At 43.8% G+C, this 15,149-nt stretch overlaps 2 protein-coding genes across 3 annotated transcripts in view; both read right to left on the minus strand.

Moving 5' to 3' along the window:
- schip1 (schwannomin interacting protein 1) overlaps positions 1-216 on the minus strand; it is a 338,762-nt gene extending 338,546 nt beyond the window's left edge. Inside the window, exon 1 of one of the 2 annotated variants that reach the window (XM_077197345.1) lies at positions 142-216. The gene's annotated coding sequence lies outside the window, so the exon portion shown is untranslated. The remainder of the gene's footprint in view (positions 1-141) is intronic. The other variant, XM_077197344.1, reaches the window with a different exon arrangement.
- A 910-nt stretch (positions 217-1,126) lies between these two features.
- The window catches only part of mfsd1 (major facilitator superfamily domain containing 1), a 41,515-nt gene continuing 27,492 nt past the window's right edge, over positions 1,127-15,149 (minus strand). Inside the window, exon 17 of the mRNA XM_077197350.1 lies at positions 1,127-1,310. Within this exon, the coding sequence (XP_077053465.1) occupies positions 1,251-1,310 (60 nt within the window). The 3' untranslated portion in view covers positions 1,127-1,250. The remainder of the gene's footprint in view (positions 1,311-15,149) is intronic.

The following is a 15,149-nucleotide window of genomic DNA, read 5'->3' on the forward strand; positions in this document are numbered from 1 at the left end:
CTGAAGTAAAACCCGCGTCAGGTGCCGATGTCACGGTGAATAACCACGTACTCGTCGCGCCTGTGATCGATCAGAACCGCACGTGCTTGACTCTCATCATCATCATAAACACGGAGAATGTCAGAGAAAGAGCGCGTTTACCTGAGAGATGCTGAGAGCCCGACCGTCCGGCGTCTTCAGACAGTCAAACACATGACATCACCCCCGCGAGCGTCTGACCCGCGTGAGGAGGGAGCGAGCGTCGCGTCAGGACTGTCCTGGGCGCTTCGTCTCAGCCAATCAGACGCTCAGCATCAGCATCAGTCGCGCGCTCCTCCCACTGATGCTACAGGGGACGCGGGGCTAGTTGTCACAGGCGTTGAGTCTCAGCTACTGTGAGAACAAGTAAAACCTGACATTCATTCAATTCCGATAAACCTAGCTGTAATGTTTCGTAATCCAGTGAAGAAACAGTTTTATAACAAACGTGTTTTTGTCTTTTCAGGTCCATAACAGTAACAGCAACAGAACATCTGTTACACTGGCTTCCAATCCCCAGTCTACTCCACTCTGTCACTAATGTTGTACTGACACCTAGTGCTTACTTTCAGTACTTGGGTGACTGTTTACAATATCCACTAACCAAACCTTATTTTGCAAGTCTGTTTTACTAATTATATTGTGGTGAAAAGTCAATAAATAGCCTACATATTATTTACACATGTCTAAACTTCACCACAAAGTGCTTGTGTGTGTGTGTGTGCGTGTGTGTGTGTGTGCGAGAGAGAGTGTGTGTGTGTGTGTGTGTGTGTGTGTGTGTGTGTGTGTGTGTGTGTGTGTGTGTGCGTGTGTGTGTGTAAAAAACACAAATTTTCTTCTTAAGAAAAACAAAACAAGATAAATAAATGGCATAGTACATTATCGTAATAAAATGTGCAGAATTTAAGGTGGTTTTGGAACCCCCTAAACGGTAAAAACAAAAACCGAAAGTACTGTTTAAATGAAGTGACTGAATTGTAGTTGTTCATGTTAAATTGGTGAATTTTGTTCAAGGACTCTATGAGTGAGATTGTGCTGTTCCGAACCAACTCATGTACTGGAGGACTTTTGCTGGATTCTAATCAAACATCCAAAATGCACGCAAAAATAAAGGTTTAACAATACAAGTATTTTATTTCTAGCAGCAGTGATGTGCCACATGTTGTAGTGTGTCACACACACAGACATACATGGACAGTGGTTAGGTTCAGTACTTAGACACACACACACACTCATTTGAGAAGACTCCTGTAGGCCAGTGAAGACAGATGTGGGCAGCAGTGGTCCGGCATCTGTTGACAGAACAACCAACGACTTTCAAAGAAGATGATGAGCATTATAGGATTTATGTACAATTAGAAATAATACTGCATTCATGGTTGCTAGCGTTTGTTAGGGTGCGTCCTATAACTGGACGTTTGTGTGACAAATCAATCCTGAAAACAGGGTTCGTACAGATACTGTAAAAATAAATTCCAGGACTTTTCAAGGACTACTTTTTGGTTTTCAAGGACTACAATTAGAGATCCTCTTATCAAACAATATCGTTATTATCTTTTAAATTCAAAAAAGGTAAAAAGATCAACAAAAATAAAATAATAAAACAATGGTACGAATAAAGTGCAACACAAGTAATGACTGTGGCAACTTTGAATGAAAGCTGTATCATATACTTGGATATTTATATGAGCAATATCAAGCTCATAGCCATGCAAAATGTCTCTATATCTTTATCAGATGGGTTGCAACGTTGATTTTGTGTGCAAAGATTGTTTTATCGATAAAATTAAACACTAATTTCACATATATTGTTGTTGAAAAAATGCAAGACATTAAAGTAACACCAGGTAACTTTTCAACCTTCATAATATATTGCCAAGTCTCTTGTGATGGTACATCGACTTACAATAGGTTGAATGACACGTCTTCCATAGCCTGACGGGGTCTGTAGCGTTTTTAATCGTACTTTTTAAACTTCGGTTTTCGGGTAGTAACCGGCGAACAAAGAGAACTACAAAACTCGACTGCTTTACGGCATATACGTCACTTCCACCACCACCCCCACTTCCTTAAAATCGCAGGGCTGTCAAGTGTCACGCATTGAGCGTGACAGTCACTCATTTCGGTCTTGTCACGCTCTCCCGCCAACACATTGTATTTCTCACGCTGAAAAACTACTTGTAATATATTTAATATGCCACAGTGCCCAAAACTCTGGCCGCGCCGCTCTCACTGTGGAACAGGAATTCAAGCGCGTCTCCTCTGGTGTTGTTCGTCTGGTGTTGTTAGCCAATCAGAAAATAGCACTATTGTATCTGGGTAACATTTAACGCAACAACCAATGACTACCCGTAGTCTGGGGTGTTTTTTTGTCTGCCTGACTATGTTACGGAAGCTATCTTATCCTCCGTTTATCTTCATGAATCAGGTAATGATTATTTGTCTTGCCTCAAGCTATAATGCAAATCGATTTGTAAAATTTGCAGATTTATTTATGGTAGCTTGATATTATAATATTGACGATATATGGTTATTATCTACCACTCAAACATTGCATTGAAGTATCATATAGATTCAGTAAAACGGTAACCAATAGACTAGGCTACTATAATGACACTGGCTTGTAAACGTGATCATCGCGATCATTTGTCGTTAGAAAAAAAATAAAACCCATGAAATTATATTCATATGACATGCTGAAATGTATGCCACTGTACCTGGGATGAAGACATTTCACACACGATGCAAGCAGAACACCTGCATGTGACCTCCTCCTACAGTGTTCAGGGCTATCATGGTTGTCAACAAATGCACGATGACAGAGTTTACGACAGTAGTAGAGGACAATACTGTTTCCCAACTGTAGGGGGACCCCGAGAGCAAAAGTTACCTGGTGTTACTTTAATACATAATTTTTTTAATATAACTCTGATTGATCATGGGCTAATTTTCATGTTTGGGTGAACTATCCCTTTAATAACCCCAATCCAGCCAGTAAAATGAGGCCCACCTGGGGGGCCCGTGGTGGTTAAGACAAGACTCGGCCGGACACTTCAAGGTCAGACCAAGTGCTTACCACAGCAGACATGTTTGTTCACCACAACACTCTCCCCATCAGCTGAGCTGCATCACAATGTGGAAAAGCTTTGGCAGCTCTACATCTTGCATACAAGAGTGAAGAGCTGGTGACAAGGTCTCGATAGGATCAGACTGCAATGGAACTCTTGCAGACGAAGACAGTTCGAGTAAACATCATCGGAGTTCAAAGATATGCCACACCTTTACTAAGTGTGCAGTCCATGCCAACCTCACCAACATCAGTCCTTGCCAACTTTGTCTGCCTCACCAACTTCAGTCCTTGCCAATCTGAGGAGTACAGAGAAGCGCCTCCTCTGGGATCCAGCCCATGCCACAGCATACAGCTCAGAAATACAGAAACTTGAACAGGCTGGATACACCACAAAAGTGAGTAAAGATTTGTGGGAGTCATCTAGAGAGTCATGGTTCACCCCGCATCATATGGTGACTCACAATGAGAAAAACAGAATTGTGTTCAACTGTTCCTTTACCCATCAAGGAAACAATTGTAATGAATTGATCCTGCCTGGTCCCAATTTAAGCTCTTCTCTGCTAGGCGTCCTGCTGTTATTCAGAGAACATTCAACAGCTGTCAGCAGTGACATTAGTCAAAGTCAAAGTTTATTTATAAAGGACTTTTTAAAACAGCAAGTGTTTATCAAAGTGATGTACACACATATCCCATATCAATGGTACAAACAGTCAACAGCAACTCACATAGCGTCAAATGCCAAACTATAAAAATTAGTTTTTAAGGTAGTTTTAAAAACAGCAAGTGTTTGAGCTCATCTAATGTACAGGGGTAAGCTATTCCAGAGCTCGGGTGCCGCCACTGCAAATACTCTGTCACCCCTGCTCTTCAACTTTACCCGTGAGACAACTAAAAGCCAATGATTAGCAGACCTAAGTGCTTTTGGCAGAGCATACAGCTTGATCATGTCAGAAAGATATTATAGGTGCAAGACCATTAAGAGATTTAAAAACAAACACCAAAATCTTAAAATGTATCCTGAAATGGACAGGTAACCAGTGAAGAGAAGTGAGAACAGGGGTAATGTGTTCCCGCTTTCATGTACCTGTCAACAGGCGAGCTGCCACTTTCTGGACCATCTGCAGTCTGGAGAGAGAGGCCTGACAAATGCCTATATAAAGGCCATTTCAATAATCGAGACGAGAGGAGATGAAAATATAAACAAGTCTTTAAAAGACTGGAAAGATTTCACCTTGGTGAGTTGTCTCAATTGGAAGAAAATAGGTTTAACTACCGAGTTAATCTGTTTGTCCAATTTAAAATCACTTTCCATAATAACGCCTACATTTTTTTTACATAGGGCTTCACAAGTGGATTCAATTTACCAAGGTCCAATTGTACTGACTCATAAGTGCCTCCCGGCGTAAACAGCATAACTTCAGTTTTATTTTCGTTAAAACTAAGGAAATTTAGTGCCATCCAGGCCTTAATTCCTCAAGAGACTTCAACAGAGGCGCTTATTTGCGAGTATCTATTCACTTCAAAGGCAGATAAATTTTCGCATCATCTGCATAACAGTGAAAAGAAATACCAGATTTCCTAAAAATATGTCCTAGGGAAGCATATACATGGAGAAAAAAATAGGCCCCAAAATGGAGCCCTGGGGGACCCCACACGTAAAAGAAGCCGTTGAGGAGATAAAGTCTACAAAACGAACTGAAAAAGTTATATCAGACAAGTAGGGTCTAAACCATGCCAGCGCAGTACCCTTAATACCAACACATTGTTCTAAGTGTGTGATCAAGATCTCATGGTCTACAGTATCGAATGCAGCCGAAAGGTCTAGTAAGATTAAAATAGCACAGTCCCCTGAGTCAGTAGTAAGTGAGAAGTCATTAAAAACCTTCAACAGTGCAGTTTCTGTACTATGTAGGGATTTAAAACCAGACTGAAACACGTCATAAATACCATGTAGATCTAGAAATGAATTCAATTGTCCAAATACGACCTTCTCCAGTAGTTTGGACAGAAACGGAAGTTTCGAGATAGGTCTAAAATTGGCAAAGACTGATGAATCCAGATTAGATTTCTTTATTACTGGTTCCACTGCTGCATGTTTAAAAGACTTAAGAAAACTCCCGAGGCCAGGCTACTATTAATAATTGCAAGTACTATAGGACCAATAGTTTCAATTGAATATTTTAGAAGACGTGGAGGAAAAAAGTCCATCCCACATGAGGATGATTTCATTTCAACAATGATCTCCCTCAATGAGACAAGCGACACCAGCTCAAACTGGTTGAAAAAAGCGGAGGACTCAGTGAAAATAGATAAAACAGTCACAGGGAGAGAAATATTAACTCTAACAGCGTCAATCTTATTGATAAAAAAAGTTTAAAAAATGTTCACACATTTCAGCCGAAGGCTCTAACCAAGTAGCTTGCCGAGTGTTCAAGACAGCATTATAGTACTGAACAGCACAGCTGCTTATGAGAGTTATTACGGATAAAAGATGAAAAACCGCACTCTCTAGTTATATCTTCATATTTATTAATACCATGTCCACACAGACGTGTTTCAGCCTAAGCCATCATCAGTGTGGATTACAGTATCTCTCTAATGTTAATGGATAACATTAGAGAGATACTTTGATTTCTCAGATCTAACAGTTTTTTGATATTTGGACAAATTCTCCTTTAAAATATCAAATGAGATCTGTAATTTATCCTTCTTCCGGCGGCGCTCCGCCCTTCTACATTCAAGCCTTATAGATCGAGTAGTAGCATTCAGCCACGGTTGAACTATATTTTTTTCTCAAACTGTCCTAAAAGTGACCACTATATCCAAAATACTTTGACAGGTTAGAGAGAACAATGAGGTTAAGTCATCAGTGTTAAGGCCATATGAGGACACTGAATAATCATCCTCAATGCCATTAAAAGCCTCAGAAAACAATTGAGCAGTTGAAGGCTTAATCGTCCGACAGCGACGGTTTGGAATGGTCACTTTAGAATCACATGAAATGCATATCTCAAATAAAACAGGTAAATGATCAGAGAAAGTGGCATCACAGACTTCAATATTACCATTAGGCAGGCCATATGTTAAAACCAGTGGCAGGCCATGCATTTCACACCTAGGCCTTCAGTGGTGTCCTATCTGAATTAATAACTTTTAATAGTGTAGCAGTGCATAGACTCTATAATTGTTGTGACATTTTTTACACAAAATCCATCCTTATTTCTTTCCTTCAAAGACTTCGAAGACTTCAATTACTCTGTTGTACAGGTTATCTGTGCGTTTCTGTTCCAACAATAAGTCTTTTCTATTGAGGCTAATGCTGAAAGTTGAGTCCCGTCATATTTCTGGCATAAGTTTTAATTTTCTTTAGGGCTGAGAGTGTCTGCTCGACAGAAGCAGTTGACACAGGGACAGTCACCGCAACACATGACGATGTGTACAGCTGACCCATGCTCTCACACAGATTTTTGAAGGAAATCAATGAAATCAGTGGGACTTTTGCCTTCAAAATCATTCGTGGCATACACAGAGTTGTGTTTTTACCCAGACAAATCAAATAGAGTTCCGTGACTCTGCGTTAAGCTCAGGCTGAATAAGGGATTTTTTTCCGGTAGGTTTAAACCTGCTCGGGGTCGAGGAGGGAAAGAAACATTAATTTGTGGGTTGAACAACTATTAAATTTACAGAAATATATTTTAGTTTATGCAGTTCGCTACAGATGCAGTAAGCTAGCTCTGACTACCAGTAATAGTACGCGCTCTGAACATCCAATCAAAGGACGTGAAAATGGCGACGTCATTGTACGCCTGCTAGATGGCCCCGGTGTAGTCAAATCGAAATCTGATTGGCTGATTAAATCTGACTGATTATCTGATTGGTTAAAGCAACAGTTTCAATGCCATTCCCTTTAAGCAACAGACGCCCGCACTGTTGATTCTGAAGGCCTCAAGGCAGATTTCTTCGACCCTGACAATACGATTGCTGAAATATGATTGGATAAAAGCTCTAACATAAACATACACTACTGGAAGCAGCGCAACCAAGAGAAAAGCTATGAAACTAAGAGAATGGACTATTGGGAATAATTTAATACTCAATCATGGAAAAATATATTAAAATGCAAGTCAGTGATTCTGATAGTGTTTAGGCCAGCAGAGAAGGCCTTGCTGGCCCTGACGGCCCACCACTGGTTAAAACCAAGTCTATTGTATGTCCACATATATATGTGGGACTAGTGACACACTGAGTTAAGTTAAAAGACTCCACAAGATTTAAAAAAGCTTTAGCCAAAGGCTTGGCGGGACAACACACATTAAAATCCCCCACAATTAATACCCGATCATATTTAGTCATAATTCCGGCCAAAAAATCAGAAAAATTGTTGATAAAGTCCTTGTTATATTTGGGTGGGCGATAAACAACAGCGCAAAATATCGGAAAATTCAGACTTAGTTCAAAAACACAGAGTTCAAAGCTGGAATAGGAGTAAGATGGCAAACGCAGACAGTTTAAATGTTCTTTAAAAGCTACTCCACCTCCTCGTCCCGTAAGCCGAGGAGTTATAAAACAGGTACAGTTCAGAGGTAAAACTCTACTAGGACGAGGTGACCGATGAATGATGACCGGAGGCTCCTTATCCACGTTAATCACGGGTACCAGCCACTTATACACAGGTTCCCAAAGGCTTCGAAGCACGTACTGACGACAATCCACGTCAAGATCTCCCAAAATCCAGCGAGGATCGGCATTTGGGAACAAAGCCCTTAAAGTCTTTATTTTAACAAACAGACCACCTTGTTTGCCATGGTGTCTGAATCGCTTCTTCCTCCCGAGAGAACATGGGGTCCGGCAGAGATAGACAGGTAATACATGCAGGAGCGGTGGAGGGGGCGAGATGTTTGTTCCACCCCAGTTAACCATATAGATCAACGTGTTATGCATAGCTGATCTAATGCCAAAAGAGTCTGGCGATCCTACACCAGTAGAGAGTTTGCAGTATTTAAAACAATCAATAAAAGCAAGACAAACATCCATACAACCTGGAGCAGCAGACGGCCAGCAACACACACTACTCCCAAGGACAGACCACTCTTAGGGTTCCTGTGGTGTAATATGCAGAGAGACAACCCTCCTAGTGTACATGAATGGCAAGTCCTGCCATTTGGGACAACTTGCTCCCCATGCTGTACAACATATGCACTTCAGAGGCACGTCACTGATCAGTGAATAAGGAGATGATGTGCGGGATGCTTTTGAAAGACACTTTTATGTGGACAATTGGCTCTAGAGCTTCTCTTCCCCTAAATCAGCTAAAGAAGCAGTCAACAAGGTGAGAGAGCTACTGGCTAGTGGAGACTTTAAATTAAGGGAATGAGCAAGTAACATCCCAAATTTCATGAGGCACCTTCCCCCAGAAATACTGTCTCAAGATAGTGACCAGTGGCTTAACCAAAGTCAACTAAGCTGGAGGTGTAGGTCAGATCCCCCTGACATACACGTTCCATCTGCAAGAAACAAGCCCTACAACAATGAGTCATATCTACAGGGTGCTGTCCAGCCAGTATGACCCACTTGGGTTCATAACCTCTTTCACAACAAGGGCCAAGATTCTTGTTCAGCTGTTGTGGAATAATAAGAGAGAATGGGATGCCCCACTGCTCCCTGGTTATATTCTTGAAGCTTAGAAAGCTTGGGAGAGCAAACTCCAACATCTGGAAAAACTCCGTTTGCCTCGCTATCATGTAAGCCTCAAACTAGAGCACACCAGCTGCAACAATGAAGTTCACATCTTCTGTGATGCTTCAGAGCGGGCCTACAGGTGTGTTGTATATCTGCGTGCTGAGGAACCACACAGCCCAGTTGAGGTGGCATTCATTACTGCCCGATCATGAGTAGCTCCCAAGAAACAACTTTCAATGCTGTGTGCCATCCTCATTTTATTAATGCATTTGGCAGATATTTATGCATTTGGCAGCCGCTTTTATCCAAGGCGATTTACATTGAATTTCAAGGTACACATTAACATTCTTATCAGTTCTTGCTCTTCCCTGGGAATCGAACCCATGAGCTTGGCGTTGCAAGCGCCAATGGTCTACTGTTTGAGCTACAGGAAAGCTCAACTTGCCCAAGTGTTGCAGAGGGAACTAACAGTGAACATAGCCCACATTCTCCTGTGGGCAGACTCAACGACTGTTCTTAACTGGCTCCAGTCTGATTCCGACCACAGGTATTTTTGTAGGGACACGAGTTGCTGAGATCCACGAGCTAACTAATACCAGAAACTGCATTTATGTTGACTCCATGAACAACCCAGTTGATGACATCACAAGGGGAAAGACCCTACTGGAGCGTTTTACAGACCTAGTGAAGGCCACTGCAGAGTACCTGCACAAGGCAACCGTATCTGATTCACAAAGTCCTACGACTGAAACTTATCAGAAAGCAGAATAAGAGGTCCTATGAGCTGCTCAACAAGAGAGTTTTCCAGTCTTACTGTTGGTAAATCAGTACCATCATTAAGCCGTTTAGCAATGCTGGCACCTGAACTGGACAAAGATGTGCACATCATTCGTGTTGGTGGCAGACTACATAGATGTAACCAGCTGGAATCAGAAATAGTTCATCCGATTGTTCTGGATCCAAAGCACTCAGTGACTAGAATGCTCATTCAGCATGTTGACAATAACTTAAAGCACCATGGTTCTGAACGACATTTTGGGGAATTACGGCGCAAGTACTGGATACTTTGGGGTCGTGAAGTTGTTCGGAAAGAGCAACGTGCCTGTCTGGAGTGCCAGAGATGGAGAGCCCACCCAGTCCTTCCTCGGATGCCAGATCTACCTCCTGCCCACCTCTGTTTGCAGTGCCCTGCATTCTTCTCTACTGAAATAGACTGCTCTGGGCTTTTCTTAGTTAAAAAAGGTTGCCACAATGAAAAGAGATGGGTGATCCTATTTAAATATTTAACTACTAGATCAGTGCACATTGTAGTCTTGACCAGTCTAGACACAACTCCTTTCTAATGGCATTGAGGAGGTTCATTTCTTGCCGAGGCAATCCTGCTGAATTACTGTCCGACCACAGGACTAATTTTAGGTGAGTGAGAACTCCATGATGCTTTCAAAACCATGCACCCTTCATTGCAAACTCACCTGGCTTTGCACCAGATCAAGTTCATCTTCAACCCCCCTAATGCATTGCACTTTGGAGGTATCTGGGAAAGGAAGATATGTTCCATAAAGACGGCCTTAAATGCCACCCTTAATGCCCAGATTGTGACTGAGGAAATGCTCAATACCATCCTTATTGAGGGAATCCTGAATTCCAAGCCCCTAGGTTATGTCTCCTCTGATGTGGCTCACTTAGACCCAATTACCCCAAATCTCCTTTTGATGGGGCGGCTAGATCCTTCATTGCCACAAACCATTTACCATAACTCCAATCTACTCAGTTGGTGGCGATGGAAGGCCTGTAAAGTCCTTGCTGACATTTCTGGTCAGAGTTCCTAAAAAACTACTTGCCTGCATTGCAAATCAGGGAGAAATGGCACACAGATCCCCTGCAACCAAACACAGTGGTACTTATAGTGGACCCTCAACTTCCTAGAGCACTATGGCCAATTGGACGGATTAGCATTGTGTTCGCAGAAGCTGATGGGCAAATATGTACAGCAGAGGTTAAGGTGAATGACCAGACCTATGTCGGACCTGTCAGCCGTCTGATCCGCCTACCCACTATGTCGGATGATGGGGATAAGAATCCCCAATAACTACAAATTTGGGGGCGGCTGTTGAAAAGTAAAGTGCAACCCCTTACAGCAGAGGGCGCTAAAAGACTATTATCATGACTGCCTAAAAACTATTGCGTTCTTACCCGGAAGTCCTTCATTTGTAGTGATGCGACAGGCAGAAGGAAACCAGGACTTTGAGTGTTGTTTGCAAAATTAATCTTGCAGAATTATTGTGAGTACCATCATATTTACGCACTATATGTATATGTTTGAGAGAATGAACTACTTTATAGTGTGCACTTTTTGTTTACCTTCTGTTTGCCACGCATACAGTCAATGCTTACATTTAGGTTTTGCATTGCAACTTATGTTAAAGGGGCATTCGGCAACTCTAGCTATTTCTTCAGTGATTTTCACTTTTGTTGTCGCATGTTTTCTCAACGAACTCCCCCTACAGCTGTGAGGCGTATATTTCACAACAATGTCGTAAAAAAAAACTCACTTGCGGCCCCTCCTCCCCCTTTCTACCGCTACTCATGTGCATTTGTTATTATCGGAGACGGCCAACTTTATCGTGCGGAGCTCTGTCTACCGAGGTGGGTATGCATCATACACATTGAGGGCGGCATGTGTGTTTATGTCGAATTGCCGTAAAGCAGTTTGTGTTTCTCGCTCGTTCTCGCTTCTTACCGGACGTTAGTCCCCATGTTGCAAGGTTGGTTTTCCACCGGGGAACGTTGGGGGGAGCGGGGAAAGTCACCATACTCACCAAAACGGGTTATTAAACCATCCAAATGATTTCTAAACGGTTTTATTAAGGTGAAATAGTTGCCGAATGCTCCTTTAAGTAATGGCAACTTGGTTCTTTGCTCTGTAAGGAAAATTATTTAACTTTATTATTATTACGGTTTATATTGAATTTTAGATTCATATGATGTGTGCTACAGCTCATTCTAAGTCATATCGTTTCCATATATTTTCTTTAAATGCATATAATTGTCTTTTTGACTTCTTCTACATTATAAGACAAACTAATAACTATTTACTGTATTGGTATTTATGATTAATGTTTGTTGTGACTGTACTAATACAATCTATTATTTATTATTATGTACTTATGTAGAACCACATCTCTATCCACCTGTAACTTTACTGAAGCAAGTTAGAATTAAAGAGAACGTTTATGGAGAACAAAGACTTGTGCATTCTAACAGAAGCCCCACAGTGATCATCACTCCAAACTAGCAACACAATCTTACTCCTTCACTACAAATTGTTTTCCAATAATTCAAGCACTTTTAATAAATATGGCTGTTTTCAAGGGTTTTCCAGGACTTTAAATTCAAAACATCAAATTCAATTACTTTAAGCATTTTAAGCACCTTGTACGAACCCTGTAAAAAGCGCTAGTTTGTGCAGAAGCATCGGATATTTCAGTGTGTGTGTTTTATATTATCTGCACACCCAGATGTGTGAGTGTGTGTTCTATCTGTTACCTAAAGGCCCAGATGTGTGTGTGTGTGTGTGTGTGTGTGTGTGTGTGTGTGTTCTCTGTAGCCTGTATGCCCAGAAGTGTGAGTGTGTGTTCTATCTGTTACCTAAAGAACCATATGTGTGGGTGTGTGTGTTCTCTGTAGCCTGTATGCCCAGATGTGTGAGAGTGTGTTTTCTCTGTTACCTTCAGGCCCAGATGTGCGAGTGTGTGTTTTCTGTTACCTGTACGCCCAGATGTATGAGTGTGTGTGTGTTTTCTGTTACCTGTACGCCCAGATGTGTGAGTGTGTGTTTTCTGTTACCTGCAGGCCCAGATGTGCGAGTGTGTATTCTGTTACCTGTACGCCCAGATGTGCGAGTGTGTGTATTGTTACCTGTACGCCCAGATGTGCGAGTGTGTTTTCTCTGTACGCCCAGATACGTGTGTGTGTGTGTGTTTTCTCTGTTACCTGCATGCCCAGATGTGTGTGTGTTTTCTCTGTAACCTGCAGGCCCAGATGTGTGAGTGTGTGTTTTCTCTGTTACCTGTACGCCCAGATGTTTGTGTGTGTGTTTTCTGTTACCTGCACGCCCAGATCTGTGTTTTCTGTTACCTGTACACCCAGATGTGTGCGTTTCCTGTTACCTCTACACCCAGATGTGTGTGTTTTCTGTTACCTCTACACCCAGATGTGTGTGTTTTCTGTTACCTGTACACCCAGATGTGTGTGTTTTCTGTTACCTGTACACCCAGATGTGTGTGTTTTCTGTTACCTGTACACCCAGATGTGTGTGTGTTTTCTGTTACCTGTACACCCAGATGTGTGTGTTTTCTGTTACCTGCACACCCAGATGTGTTTTTCTCTGTTACCTGCAGGCTCATATGTTTGTGTGTGTGTGTTTTCTGTTACCTGCACGCCCAGTTTTTTGTTACCTGCACACCCAGATGTGTGTGTGTGTGTTTTCTGTTTCCTGCAGGCCCAGATGCGTTTTCTGTTACCTGTACACCCAGATGTGTGTTTTCTTTTACCTGCATGCCCAGATGTGTGTGTTTTCTGTTACCTGCACGCCGAGATGTGTGTGTTTTCTGTAACCTGCACACCCAGATGTGTGTTTTCTGCACACCCAGATGTGTGTTTTCTGTTACCTGCACACCCAGATGTGTGTTTTCTGTTACCTGCAAACCCAGATGTGTGAGTGTTTTCTGTTACCTGCAGGCCCAGATGTGTGTGTGTGTGTGTGTGTGTGTAAGTGTTTTCTCTGTTACCTGCAGGCCCAGATGTGTGTGTGTTTTCTCTGTTACCTGCAGGCCCAGATGTGTGTGTGTTTCCCTTTCGAGAGGTCTCTCCTATTGCGTAAGTAGCTTACGCTATGGGAAAACTCCTTTTCTCGAGAATACTGAAGTCTTTATGTAAAACGCATTGCAGCTGCACAGCTGACAGCAATGAACGAAGGAAGCTCGGTCATTGGCTGTGCTGCGGCAACTTGCTCGAACCAATGATGGGGCGACTCTGAATGCGCGACCAAAGAGCGCGCTTCGCGCCCGCGCGCGTCAGAGCCCGTCGAGATGGGCGTGGCCAAGAGCTATTTATTGGGCGCCCCGTCATGAGAGTTCTTTAGATTTAATCTCCTTCAGGGAACACCTTCTTCGCTGGATCCTCCGGATTATTGAAGCCTTCGCCGCCGTCGAAAAGCATACCAGCGGGATTGCTACGAGGACGTCGGCACCTTCAGCCGCCTTCGAACACCATCCGGCGTGCCACACACGCAAGTATCTTTACATCTGTTCGCCCCGCGACACTTGTAAAAGAGCAAATTTCTGAGGCGTTGTTTCAAATGCCTTCCTGCGCGTCGTGCAGAGACCTTCTCCCGGACGGGGATCGTCACATCATCTGCGCTCGCTGCCTGGGCCGGGACCACGCAGAAGCTGCTTTGACCAAGGGCGGATGCCCGGAATGTGATGACCTGGGTCTCTCCGCACTGCGGGCTCGCCTTGCCGCTTTCGCCGTGAGCGAGCCCATCGCCGCCACCCCTCTGTTTGAGCCGCGCAAGAAAAAAGCGCCGCTCACAGAGGCTTCCTGAACCTGAGCTCAGTGACGTCACGCCGAGCCAGTCTCCACGTGCTTCACCGCCGCTCTTGCCTTCCCCACCGCCGGTTCAGTTCACCCAGCCGGACCTACACCCATCTAGCAGAGCGGTGGGCCTTGTGACTTTCGGCGCGTCCGAGGACGATGGGGGAATAGATGACAGCTTGTCCATCGACGCTGCATCGGACGACTGGCAGGGCTCCACTCTCGACCCCGCCCCGTCGACGCTAGCTAGCACGAGCGGGGGCTCCACCATGGATATCGAGATTATCCGTGTCCTCTCTAAGGCCGTGGAAGACCTCGGGCTCGATTGGTCTTCTCCCGAAGAACCAACCCGGAGCCGATTGGATGAGTGGTTTCTGCAGGGGCGCCAGCAGGCCCCTCGGCAAAGGCCTTCTCCCTTCTTCCCGGAAGTTCACGACGAACTCATCAAGTCGTGGAAAGCCCCCCACTCTGCGCGCTTAAAGCCTTCTTTTTCTTCTTCGCTCTCCTCTGTGGACGGCGCGAAGGAAAGAGGCTACGAGGGAACACGCCCCTCGAGGAGGCCGTGGCCAATCATCTCTGCCCGCCCTCCACCACCGGATGGAAAGCCAAAGCTTCCCACCCCTCGAAGCCCTGCCGCACTACTTCTGCTCTCGCCGGTCGCGTCTACGTCGCCGCCGGCCAAGCTCCATCAGCGCTTCACTCAATGGCAGTATTTCAAGTGTTCCAAGCCAAACTTCTCCGCTCTATGGACGAGTCTGGCCCCGAACCCGAAGCCTTCAGGGACCTA

The sequence above is a fragment of the Siphateles boraxobius genome, unplaced genomic scaffold (assembly GCF_051911475.1).
Source record: "Siphateles boraxobius isolate OS27281-9 unplaced genomic scaffold, OSU_SipBor_1 39, whole genome shotgun sequence".
Lineage (NCBI taxonomy): Eukaryota > Metazoa > Chordata > Actinopteri > Cypriniformes > Leuciscidae > Siphateles > Siphateles boraxobius.